Raw genomic sequence first — 12,455 nt, 5'->3', positions numbered from 1 at the left:
GGACTGGGTGGCCTCGGGGAGTATCTGGGGAGGGGTCGGGGCCAGACGCGGGGCGGGGCGGACGGGCGGCGGGGAGGGGGGAGGACCGGATCCGGGCGGGGCGCGGAGATCGGGGCGGGGGTGCGGTCGCCAACGGGGCGGGCCTGGGCGGGGCGGCCCCTGGGCGTGGACGCGGGCGCCCAGGGAAGGCGGAAGGACTCGGCGCGCCCGGCGGCCCAGCGCAGAGCAGTTTCCTTCCCACGCGCAGCTGCGCCCCCGCCGAGTCCCCAAGTCCCTCAAGGCCGGGCCGGGAGCCCCCAGCCCCGCGGGCGCCATGCGGGAGCAGCTGCTGCTGTTCTGCAACTGGAGCACCCTGGGCGTGTGCGCCGCGCTCAAGCTGCCGCAGATCTCCGCGGTGCTGGCGGCGCGCAGCGCGCGGGGCATCAGCCTCCCGAGTTTACTTCTGGAGCTGGCGGGGTAAGGCCGGGGCGGCTGCCCTTCCCCCTCGTCTCTGCGGCCTGGAGGGGCCGGGACCCCGGGAGCGCCGCGAGTCTAACAGAGTAGGGCCGGGAAGCGGAGCCGAAAGCGCCCGGCCACTGGGTAGATAGTTCCTGGGGCCGCTCACCATCCCTGATTAGTTGCGGCTCACCGCGCCCACGGCGCACGCCCAGTTTACAGACACGGAAACCATCTGGCGAAATCACCTGTCCCGCAGCCACAGACCGACCGAGCGGCTTTGAGCGCGCCATTTGCACCTGGAGGCTCTCTCATGCACATCCTCCCCCGCCATCACCCCTTTTCTCGGGTCCCGATTTCTTTGCGTGTAAATGAGGGGTTGAACTATAAATCCTAAGGATCCCCTGGCTTTTAAAAGGTACACGTGACGGGGGGAGGAGGCTTCAGAGAATGGAGAGCTCTTTGGAGGGAGAAGGACTTGAATCCGGCCACAGTCAGCCGGAGAGGGTGCGTCAGAAGTTCCGAGCCGCCGCCCTGACTCCGTATTTAAAGATGTAAACGCGAAAAGCAGAGTTGTAAACCTCGGCTGGGAAAATTCGAATTGGTGGGAAAGCAGGTACACGAAGCCCGACACCCCTGGCAAAGCCAGGCCCACCTCACCTCGCACCTCGCCCGCTCGGGTCCCCCAGTTACCGCCGCGCGACCGTGCGGGCCAGTCCTCGGCGGGAAGCACGCCCTGGAGAGGCAGCCCGCGGGTTGACCCCGGGATTCGGGGGCTGGATAGAAGCCAGGGGCAAGGGAGGGAGGAAGAGACCTGGGGTGGGGGGGTGGGAGAAATGGGGGGTCCTGCCCCGGGCGCGCCCATGTAGGGAGAAGCTTCGTCCAGAAAAAATCGGGCGCTGGCGAGTGTGTGAACGACCCCGCAACACTGGGGTCGCGGCTGGGCAGCCGGGATCGGAGATGCCCCGCACCGCTGCGTGCGTCCTGAGGCGGGGACGGCCGGAGAGAGGGCATCGGTTTTCTAGGTCCCCGACCGGGGAAGGTGAGGCTGGCGCGGTGCGGGTGAGTCAAGACCGCCGACGCCTCTCTTGGGTCGGGAGCGTGCGCGCACCTGCAGCTCGGCAGGCGGCCCGCAGCGGGGGGCCGTCGCGCTGTCCGACCGCGCGCGGGTGCGGCCCGCGGGGGCGGGTGCGGGAGGCCCGTGTGCGGGGCCCCCGGGGATCGCCGGACAGTTGGCGGCGCGGGCGGTGGGCTTCGTGGAGGCCGGCCGGGCGCACCGACCGCCGTAGATGGCCGCGGCTGTGACCAGGCCCCTCTCCTCCAAGCTGAGCTGGAAGTGATCTGGGGCTCCCGCCGCTGGATTCCTGGGTTTTATCGCCGGCTCAGGCCGCACTTCCTCCAGAGCCGGGTCTGCGTGCGGACCCTGTGCTTTAAAGGCTTTATGGTATTCAGTCCTCAGGACGGCCAAGGGGGAAAGCACTGTTTTCTTCCCCAGCCAGCAGGAACCCGAGGCGGAGAAGGTGAAGCACCGGGCCCAAGTTCACTGGCAGCGGCAGGACTCCAGGGCTCAGGCGGTCCCTGGCTCTCTCCATGCTGATGCCTACCTTCTCCCGCTCTCCACGCACACTGGGTTTTGCTGCTTTCTGGGCTCATCCGCCACGTCGTGGGTGGGGGGAAGGGTTGGCAGCTCCCCCCTTTCCTTCCCCAGCCTTCGCTGGTGGGGGCCACCTGGGCCGGGGCGCTCGGGGCAGGACCTGCCTGAGGCCTACTAGGGGGAGGGGAGCCGCCAGAATTCCAGCAGAAGGAACCCCGTAGGCATCAGCATCAGCAGGACCCTTTATCTCCTGGGAAGGAGAAGAGATAGCCTCTTGGAGGACAGGTACACTCCTTGGATCCTGATCTTAGCAAATTAACTCCGAAAACCCGTGTCTGAAAGAATTGCGCCAATGGGGACATAAGCCATATCTTAATGATTCCAGAAAATGACATGAAATGTGGGTTGCTGCGAAGCCTGCTCATGACCTTACAGGTCATCCGTCCCCCAGGGCCTGCTCCGAGTTTGCTGTGCCTGCAGCTGGCAGGCTGCCCTTGTGCTCTGCAGAGGTGGGTGGGGTAGAGCCGCCCCCAGGTCCCCCTCAGAAAGGTGCTGTTCTAGAGGCAGACGGAGGGGAGGCCAGGCAGCCCGGTGGGGCCAGGAAGAGCCCCCGCTTTTCCCCTGACGCCCAGACGTGACCCACTGCATAGCCAGACAGCCTGCGGGCAGCCTGCGGGGGTCTGTGGGGCAGGCTGCAGGCTGTGAAGGGGACAGTGAGGGATGCCCAGGCCTGCGGAGACGCGCGCACTCACGGTGACGCTGGCGGCCCACCTCCCATCCTGCGACCTTACCCCTAGCTCAGCCAAGGACGGTTGGCTAAGTTGGAAACAGGATTGGGGCGGGAGGCACAGGCTCGCCAGTCCCCTTCCTCACTGAGGTCGTGAGAGGTTACATTTGGATGAGGGGGAGGAGGGAGAGAGGCTCTGGCTCCCCTGCAGAGAGGGCCTGGGTGATGGGGCAGGAGGGTCTGCGGGGACAGCACGGGGGTTTAGCACACGGCGGGGGTGTGTGCGCTGGAAGGGCGGGAAGCCCAGGCCTTTCCTCCTGAGAAGGGTTATCTCCTGGGGTCTCTACCCACCAAGTCTCGGGCCACTTCGAGTTAGAATCTTCTTAAGGAACTGGTGGGCTGTTTGTCCTGCCTTCCCCCCGCTGCTCCTCCTAGCCGGGGCAGCGCTCTGGAAGGCCACAGAGATGGTCCAAGGAGTTGTTCTTCCCCAGGACTCGTCTCTCCGCTCAGGGCTGCGCCCACACGTGCCCAGCCCCTCACGAGCTCCACCTCCTGCCCCCTGGGATGTCCATCTGAGCCTTCCGGGGAGGCTGCCCGTGCCCTGGAGCTTCGGAGACAGGCCAGCCTGGGGGCCGCATGCTGGCTGGCGCACGGCTTGGCCTCCGTGGAAGGGACTTGGCAGAGACCGTGCATGTCATGCCCAGCGCCCCGTCGGCCCTGGGCACGTGCTCCTAGCAAAGCCATGGCCATTCCATCCTTTGTGTCCCAAATCACCCCCACTTGATATTTGCAGGCTCCAACCTCCAGTTCCAGGGGAAGGGGGTGGCTGGCCAGGCCTCCCCGTGGGGCACTGGGTCAGTGGAGCTCAGGCGTGCCCTCTCTCTCTCCCCAGTTTCCTGGTGTTTCTCCGGTACCAGTGTTACTATGAGTACCCGCTGCTCACCTACCTGGAGTACCCCATTCTCATCGCACAAGGTAACAGGTCCCTGGGACCCCTCCATCCCCTGGTGTTCCCCCCAATGTCCATGTCCCCCCCCAGCGTGCCCCCCCCAACATGTCCCCCCCCTTCTCCTGCCTCACTGGGGACCTTTGTCTTTCAGATGTCCTCCTCCTGCTGTGTGTCTTCCATTTCAATGGGAACGTGAGAGGGGCAGTGCCCTACCTCGGGGCGTATCCTTCCTTCTGCCTCCAGGAATGGGGTTGGGGGAAAGGGCGTGTTACCTGCTTCCCGTGTGTGTCCTTAAGCCAAGTCCTTTCCCAGATACATGTCCTTGGTTAAAAAAAACTAAAAAAGATCCCAAATGCAAGACCCCCTACGAGTGACAATACCTCCCCAACCCAGAGATAGTCCCGGTGGTCCTGGCCCTCTGGCCGCTCTGCTGAGGCCGGGGTGCCCACGGCACAGCGAGCCCATTGGCTGTGGACTCCGTGCTGCGCAATGGAAGCATCTGCCTGGGGCCTTTGTTCTTTAGGGGAAGGGAGATGTTCCCTCTTCCCTGGAACCGTCCTCAGAGTCTCTGAAGTCTGAATAACGGGAGTGGCTGTTATTCACACGATACTAACACACCTGGTCGGCGGGCTGGCTCCTGCTTGTCCCTGTGCGAGTGAGGTTCTGGAACGTTTGCTCCAAGTGAAAATGATGCCCCAGATATGAGAAGGGTTGTGGTGGGGATCAGTCACGTGGCATCGTCTGTGACCCGGGGCCCGGCTTTCATTTCAAAGCTCTGTAGAAACTGCGCGTCCCGTCTGTGAGATGAGTCGTGCCCCGTTTTGTCGCAAGAGTCACAGTGGTGGGAGCACGGAACAAGCTCGGGTTTACGACCTCCTCCGACCAGCCGTGAGGAGCGGGAGGGAGGCTTGCCGTGTTAACAGTGAACTCTTCCTTAGCAAAAGCGTGTCCCCAGTATTGTGTGGGACGTGCTTATACGCAAAGACTATTTTTGTCGATCTGAAATTCACATTTAACAGGGTGCCCTGTACGATTATTTTTGAAGTCAGGCCACCTGACCCAAAGGTCATTTTGAGGAAGTCAGGAGTTGCTGTTCCTGCTGCTACTGGCCAGGTTTTGTAAAACGTTACATAAAATGGGTATTTGTAATGAATAGTATAAAGCTGGGCAAAATTCATATAAGAAATTGAATTAGAGCATTTTTTTAAAAGATTTTTATTTTATTTATTTGACAGAGAGAGATCGGAAGTAGGCAGAGGCGGGGGCGGGTGGGGAAGCAGGCTCCCCGCTGAGCAGAGAGCCCAATGCGGGTCTCTATCCCAGGATCCTGAGATCCTGACCTAAGCCTAAGGCAGAGGCTTTAACCCACTGAGCCACCCAGGCGCCCCAAGAGTGTGTTTTAAAAACAAGATTTCATCTGCCTGGATTCTGGAGGCCCTGCTGGTGTGACCAGGTTGGCAGGAATTACTTCTCACCCGGGCACTGTGGAACCCTTCCTTTAAATAATGTTGTTAATTGTAATCCTAGCAACCTGGTGGGGTCCCTCTGAATGCCACCGGCCTTGCGGACACAGATGGGACAAGGAGTGTTAAGAGCATGTTGCAGATAAGCAAACTGAGGTTAAAAGAAGGACAGTGACTTGCCCAAGGTCACAGCTGAGGCTCCTGGCCATTATCTCTTGTGTTTGCTTCAGCTCGGTCTGACTCGGCTTGTAGCCTCACCGACCTTGACCGAAATGTGCTGTCATGTGTCCTGTCTCCCAGCATGGCTAACGCGGCTGGACTGACACTGGAGTTAGCCAGGAAGGGGAAGGTCAATGAAGAGAATTTCATGGGACACCTGCAGAACGCGGCTGCCTTACCCTGTCGATCTTCTTTAAATGCTTAACTTTGACATTGCATTGGAGGGGTCTGATGCTCAGGGATTAAGTGGACACTTAGAATCGTTTGGACCCGGGATGCCTGGGTGGCTCAGTTGGTTAAGCAGCTGCCTTCAGCTCAGGTCATGATCCCAGCGTCCTGGGATCGAGTCCCGCATCGGGCTCCTTGCTCTGCAAGGAGCCTGCTTCTCCCTCTGACTCTGCCTGCCACTCTGTCTGCTTGTGCTTGTGCTCACTCTACCTCTCTCTCTGACAAATAAATAAATAAAAATAAAATCTTTAAAAAAAAAAAAAAAAAGAATTGTTTGGACCCTAGCAACAAACACAGGGGGCTCTGGGCCATTCTCTTCCATAATCTGCTTCTGTTCTTTTGAGCCGTTCTTGTCTTTTCCAAATCAGAGAAGTTCTAGCAGTGCCGGTCCCAGGCCCACTTATGGGCCAACCCTCCGTGGTCTTGGCGTGGAGGCTCGGGCATGGGGTCGGGGGATGTGGCGGGGCACCAGCTAAACCACTGCTGTCTCCCTTAGCACTGGGTAGGTTTGTGGCCTCGTGGTTCGTCCTTCCCCTGCAGAAGTGGACCATAGATCTGGCCATGGTAAGTGTTATCGCGCCTTTTGAAGACAGTGGGTGAAGTCGTCTGTCCCTCCAAGCCACCGGCCCTGCAAAGAACCATGTAGATCAAATGTTTAACCTGCTTATTTTTCAGCTGTACCAAAGGATAACGAACAAAAGCACAGTCCTATCCAAACGGTAAAAGACCTGATTCTCCAATGTTTGGCCACAGTTTTTACTTCCTTTTTTGGGTAGTCCACAGAGAACCGGGCTGGGGAGGTAGTTAACAGTGGTAGATTGAAGGACCAGACGTAAGTTAAAGAGCTTCTGATCAGGTCGATAATTGCACATTGGCCACAAACGCATTATTTTTCTAACCTTGCTCTCCCCTGCCGCTGCCGCATTCTTGTCCTCCTTAGCAACGGGTTAGCTCTGCACTTTCTTCCTTCTCTCGCTAAAGGCCCCAAATTCCCAGTGTGTGAGAATAGAGTTCTGAGGGTGGCTCAGGACCCATGTGCCGTCAGACCCTCTCTCCAGGGTGACTGGAGTGTACTTCTCCACCCAAGGGGAAAGGGAGCAGAGTTGGTGGTCACCAGCGTCTGCCTGCCACTCCCAGATCCAGGAACTTCACCCCTTCCGCCGCGTCTTGTATGTGACCTTTGCTCGGAAAACACACTTGACTCCCTGTTACATTTCACTCTTGTGACAGGTAGGAGCAAGTAGGTGGGGTTGCTGTATTAACAACGAAGAATTTTTTTTATTACTATGTCCCCAATACTGCACAGGACATACGCTAAAAATGATTTTCTGTTGATTTGAAATTCGAATTACGTGGGTGTCCTGTATTTTTATTTGCCAAATCTGTGCGGGCCTTGGCGAAGCTCCCCAGGAGAACTACTTCACGATTCTGGAGATGGTTTTTCTCCTGGAAGACGGAGCGGTGGCATATCCAGCCGTCACTGTCAGGCTGTCTGTGCCGCGCAGGCCTTGCCGCTCGCATGAGTGAACAGGGCCCTACCTTCGTTCCCCGCGCGGCCCCGTGCCCTGGCCGGCTCGCCCCGACGCAGTCTTCCCACCTGGGGTCCGTCCTCGGAGCCGTCTGCACCCGGCTCCCTGCAAGACCTCTCTTTGGCTCTGGGCGCAGGCCCTGGCTCTTCTCCGCTGGAGCACTCCATGCCCATCACTTCCCCACAGTCGTCGGTGTCCTAGGGACCCCCTCGCTCCTCTGCCCTCCCCATCACCCGTGCAGAACCACGTTGCTGTTGAGGATTTGGTCATTCAGCAAGAGCTCGTGGGGCGCCAGCACCATGTCGGGTGCGTGTCAGAAGCCACACGTGTGCTCTGGTCAGGGACACCAGCCACTGTCATTCGTTCCTCCTCTTGGCCTCTCTGGGGCGTTTGCTGCCCTGTCAGCGTTCACTTTGAATCACTTTGCTCACTTGGCTTCAGGGCGACCCTCTGCCTGCTCCTTCCGCCCGCTTCTGCCTGTCCCTCCTCTTCCCTCTGTCTGCGTCCCACAGCCCATCAGCAAATCCCCGCAGCCCCACGGTCATGATCCAGTCGGGCCGCTCCTGTCCCTGCCCCCGGTTCCTGCCTCCCTGGTGCAGACAGGAATGTGGTGGTGGCCTGTGGGCCCCATCCCGGCCTCTGCCTCCCTCCCTCTGGTCTGCACTCTGCCTGGCAGCTGCAGCGGGTCTCTGGGCCAAGGTGAAGGCGGGCAAACCACAGGGTTGGGCCCTGCTCGCCGTGGAGTGTGCTCTCTCTCCTCGCGGGCCAGCAGAGGGTCCCAGGACTGCGTGGACATGAGACTGGATGTGCTCGCTGTTTTGAGTTCATGAGTCAGTTCAAAGCAGCTGGCCTCTAAGACCCCGTATCTGTGTGCCTGTCGGTCTGTCCTCTGTCTAATTGCATTGGCAGGTGGCTGGAGAAGCCGCTGTGGCCACGGCCCGTCCGTTGCCCACCGAGCAGTGGAACTGGGCGTGTTATAAACAAGCGTCTGGCTGGGTCTCTTGCTCCCTTCCCGCGGGCTTTGTCCTTGTGCCAACTGGCTGTCGCCTACCCTGATGATGTGGCTTCAGAGGCACTTGTGGTATCTGGTGCTCTTGCTTTTTTAACCAAGGACTCTGCCTTTCTCATGTTTGACCTGCAAACAGAATCTGAGTACCTTCATCAGCGCGGCCAGCAAGTTTGCCCAGCTGCAGTACCTGTGGAAGACCGGGGACTCGGGAGCCGTGAGCGCCCTCACCTGGAGCCTCGCTTCCTACACCTGCGCCAGTAAGAGCCGGACGTGGGGGGAGGGGCAGCATCCGGCGGCTGAAGTTTATGACCTTGATGTCCACCTGGCACCGTCCCACAAGCTTTAATCCTTTACACGTAGCTGTTCACATAGAACCTCCGAGTAGACATTTAATGACCCTGAGGTCATGCAGGCCACCTTCCGATGTCTGCAAGATCCATATTCCAGCTGCTAAAAAAAAAAGTAAAAACCCACCTTTCTCCAAAAATCTGGCCTAGTATTTGCCATCCTCTCTTATTCTTTGAAAAGCATCAAGAGGTTGATTAGGTTGAATCCACTAACTCGTTTTATAAACAGGAATCTTTATGACGTAACAGATTACAGAGCTGCAAGTCACACACTGACTTGAGAATGAATATAATTTGCTGCGGTGAGTTTTTCTGGAGCCATATTGCTGGGTCTCAGGTTCAGACTTTCCACTGTTCCTGCAGATTCTTGCAGGAACTACCTAAAACACATATACACTATTTTAGGTAGAAACATATTTTAAATTCAAAGCTATCACATTAACTAGGCTTGCTACTTTCAGGTCTTTGAATTCTACTTTGTACTTCTTCTGTGTCCTAAAGGACCGATGTCTCCATTAAGGGTTGATGGAAAGGGTCTTTGTGTCCCGAGTTTTTTTAAAATGAAGGCTTCTTGAGTTTTATTTTCCCCTTTAAAATGTTGAAGTGTTATGTCGTGTTGAAGTATATGTATGGTTTCTGGAATTGCTAATTAGGTATATTACTTATTAGCTCCCTAATTTTACCTGGAGGAATTATCTTGAAGTGCAAGTTGATATTGCTGAATGTTTTCTTTTACAGCAAGAATAATAACAACTTTAATGACCACCAGTGACCTTACAGGTGAATATCCAGTTTTTTGAACTGTGTGCCCTTTGTGCCTGCTTCATTTGTAAACTGTCTAGGGTTTCACAGATCAGCTTGCTCTCCTGTTCGGGGAGAGGCCAGCAAGTTTACTCCTGGGCGTCAGCCCCCACTTCCAGGACTGAGTGTCTGCGTCCTGTAGGGCCTGGGATAGAACGTGCAGCACAAGGTCCTAGAGTCCTAGCCTCGTGGAACCTCCGCCCCAGCAGCGGATGGAGAGGGAGGGACAGTGATGTCAACACGACTAACGACCGAAGGATGCTGGGAAATGTGTTGTAGAAGACTAGGACAGGATGAGCACCTAGAGTGGGAATCTGACCGAGCTGGAGGGGCCTGGAACAGCAAATTGGGAAGAATGAGATCGGGAGAAGGGGAGGAGACTGTGACGGAGTGGCCTGCGTGAGGGTGGTGAGCAGGGGACACATGGCTTAGCCACGGAGAGCGAATGGGAGCTCTGGGATGAGTGTGAAGGCGGAGTCTACCGAGCTGACAGTCATTTGACCCCTACATCCCTTTGCCTTTTTAAAGGGGCGAAGTACTTGGATTGACATTAAAAGAATTGAATGATTCCTTGGTCTGTTTTCCACTACCAAGTTGAGTGTATGTATTTTTGGAAAATGATCAAAACAAAGGGTGTCACCTGTTGTATGAAGACAAGAAATAGGTTCCTGGCACATAGACCGTTTAAACAAGCATCATGTTATTTGAGAAATATTGCTACGGAGCAGTGGGGCATAGGTGTGTCTCTTTGGGGAGGCTGTATCTGCGGCTCAGACACCGTCTGCGGGTTCTGAGAGACACATTAAATTATTCTGGTCAAATGGTAAACTTGGGTCTGATGGGAGAAGGGAAAGCCAGGTCTCAGTCCTCTCCGAGGACCCGAAGCAGTCTCCGTATGCGTAGAAGAGTCAGACTGTAATTAACGAGCGAAACAGACCCACATATTAAGAGTCTGGAGGATGGAGAACGTTCTAGTTGTAGTTTGCTTCGTATTTAAAATGGCGGCTGTTCCTGAATGTGATCAGTGTGTCTGGGGATAATTGTTTAAAGTCCATCTAGCTGACATCCCACAGATTTTTACAACCACAAAGACACATTAAATCTGATAAATCTTATGCATCAGGAGAGAGATCATCAGGTCACTTATGGTAAAGGTTTCTGCCCCCCAGAAGTATTTAGAACCGAAGTTGTTCAATACCTCTCCTGATGGTAGAGTTTCAGGTTTCATTGGGCCGGCTGAGCAGCGGCTAAGTTCCCACTTGGAGCAGGAAGTGCTTTTGTTTTAGGACGTGAGAACAGTACTTGTTAATACGTACCTTTTTTCTTGGTGGATTTCAGTTCTCGTGCGGTTTGTGATCATGCTTGCTTTGAACCTGTGGGTGACAGCCACGGTGCTCCGCTACAGGACGGTGGCCGTGAAGGCTGAATGATGGATGCGTTCCTCCTACCAAAGGGATTCCTGACAACTGACCCAAGGGGAGAATCAGCACCCGGCTGCATCAAGGTCTTCTGTAAGTTTAGTCAGTTGTTTCAAAAACTCTGGAGCCAGAGGTGTTTTAGACACTGGTTTAGAAATGTTGATTCCCACCTTCTCCTTGGCATCAGGAGGGGAGGGAGGCAGGGCTCCGACACCTGCAGGCTGAGCAGTGCACGATTCAGTTCTCTCCAAAGAGCTAACGACATCTGGTTTTCAGCTTTCGGAATCTTAGAAGGAATAAATCCTCTCCATAGCACACATGATTATGAATGGATTTTTTCTCAAAGTCATACGTGGAAGTGTCGTACATTACTAAGGTTCACTTTCTGGGACCGTTTATCATATAGCTGTAACAGGCTGGCCTTACCGTATCAGAATACATGTGTACCTCCTTAGGCTACGGTAAGGATATCGAGGGAAGCAAACATTGGCTTGAGTTCCTATACCAAAGTTAGTCCTTTAATTTTCATTTGGTGCCTTTAAGTAATTCCTTAAGGAGAGGTACTGTTAGCTGCAATCTTTGCTTAGGATGAGGCAGTCCCAGTGAACTTTCTGATTCAAGCGTAACGCTGCCTTTTAGAAGGGTCACGCCTTTAGAAAAAACACCACATCTTGTCCACTAATACCTACAGTAAAAGGGTATTGCTGGGTGCTGGCAAGTATTTACAGACTTCATTCTGTCATATTCTAAACATGATGTCAAGATTATTGGACATTGCATTTTACTGTAAAAGTTTATAAACCTTAAGATTTAAGGGGCGCCTGGGTGGCTCAGTGGGTTAAGCCGCTGCCTTTGGCTCAGGTCATGATCTTAGGGTCCTAGGATCAAGCCCCGCATCGGGCTCTCTGCTCAGCAGGGAGCCTGCTTCCTCCTCTCTCTCTGCCTGCCTCTCTGCCTACTTGTGATCTCTGTCAAATAAATAAAATCTTTAAAAAAAAAAAGATTTAAAAACTCTTTCCTTTTATAATGAATGGCATAGTAAGTCAGTGATGCTTATTAGAAAGTGTTTTAGTTGCCTATGTAAAACAAACTTTTATTTTCTGAACTTCGCTGAGGCTTAAAACTGTCAGGTTTTTAATGTGATTAGTTTTAAGTTACTTAAAATGCTGTTTTAAAAATATAAACTGTGGTTAATTAAAACATTATTGCTTGGAACCAGCAAGAAGAGAAACGTGGTATACAAAGATAAATAATAAATCATTCTGTACGCTTTACAATCATAGTTGTCGTTTTTTTTTCCTGAAGATTTCTTTGAGGGAGAGCAAGCACACACATAGGTAGCGGGGCAGAGGGAGAGGGAGAGGAATCCCAGCAGATTCCCTGCTTAGCATGGAGCCTGACTCAGGGCTTGACCTCACAACTCTGAGGTCATGACCTGAGCCAAAATCAGGAGTCAGAGGCTCAACCCACTGAGCCACCCAGGCGCCCCATGTGAAAGTAAGCTGTATTCCCAACATGGGGCTCAAACTCATGATTCTGAGATCGAGTCACATGCTCTACTAACTGAGCCAGCCAGGTACCCCTCACAGTTGTCATTAAAAAAAAAATCCAAGTGAATCTTTTTCTCATATGCAATTATAATCTAACCATTAGTATAATACAAATTATGTGATTTTTGAGTTCAACAAATATTTAATTTAAATATACTATTTTAGGGGCACCTGGGTGGCTAGTGG

At 54.5% G+C, this 12,455-nt stretch overlaps 1 protein-coding gene across 3 annotated transcripts; it reads left to right on the top strand.

The window, feature by feature from the left end:
- The first annotated feature begins 184 nt into the window (after positions 1–184).
- On the top strand, positions 185–11,996 carry SLC66A3 (solute carrier family 66 member 3). Of its 3 annotated transcripts, none has more exons than XR_006608063.1 (7): positions 185–456; positions 3,649–3,731; positions 3,857–3,926; positions 6,122–6,179; positions 6,291–6,334; positions 8,290–8,410; positions 9,239–9,269. XR_006608063.1 is itself a non-coding variant. In XM_004745802.3 (7 exons), exons 1-7 carry the CDS (start codon positions 314–316, stop codon positions 10,729–10,731), a joined length of 609 nt encoding a protein of 202 aa, XP_004745859.1. In that variant the 5' UTR covers positions 185–313; the 3' UTR covers positions 10,732–11,996. The 3 variants fall into 3 exon arrangements, 2 of the variants coding, with proteins under 2 accessions (XP_004745859.1, XP_012908375.1); XM_004745802.3 differs by lacking the exon at positions 6,291–6,334 and adding an exon at positions 10,640–11,996 and having other exon boundaries at positions 9,239–9,280; XM_013052921.2 differs by lacking the exons at positions 6,291–6,334; positions 9,239–9,269 and adding an exon at positions 10,640–11,996.
- The last annotated feature ends 459 nt before the right edge of the window (positions 11,997–12,455 follow it).

This window comes from Mustela putorius, unplaced genomic scaffold, assembly GCF_011764305.1.
Source record: "Mustela putorius furo isolate JIRA1106 unplaced genomic scaffold, ASM1176430v1.1 tig00000813_pilon_pilon_pilon, whole genome shotgun sequence".
Lineage (NCBI taxonomy): Eukaryota > Metazoa > Chordata > Mammalia > Carnivora > Mustelidae > Mustela > Mustela putorius.
The sequence above is the reverse complement of the archived record's forward strand: the minus strand, read 5'-3'. Positions and strand labels throughout refer to the sequence as shown.

What these genes read in the sequence shown, in the direction of transcription:
- SLC66A3 (XM_004745802.3), top strand. Translation starts at nt 314, where the DNA reads ATGCGGGAGCAGCTGCTGCTGTTCTGCAACTGGAGCACCCTGGGCGTG. An exon ending in TTACTTCTGGAGCTGGCGGG is followed by an intron (nt 457 to 3,648) that starts GTAAGGCCGGGG and finishes CTCTCTCCCCAG; the next exon opens with TTTCCTGGTGTTTCTCCGGT. An exon ending in CCCCATTCTCATCGCACAAG is followed by an intron (nt 3,732 to 3,856) that starts GTAACAGGTCCC and finishes TTTGTCTTTCAG; the next exon opens with ATGTCCTCCTCCTGCTGTGT.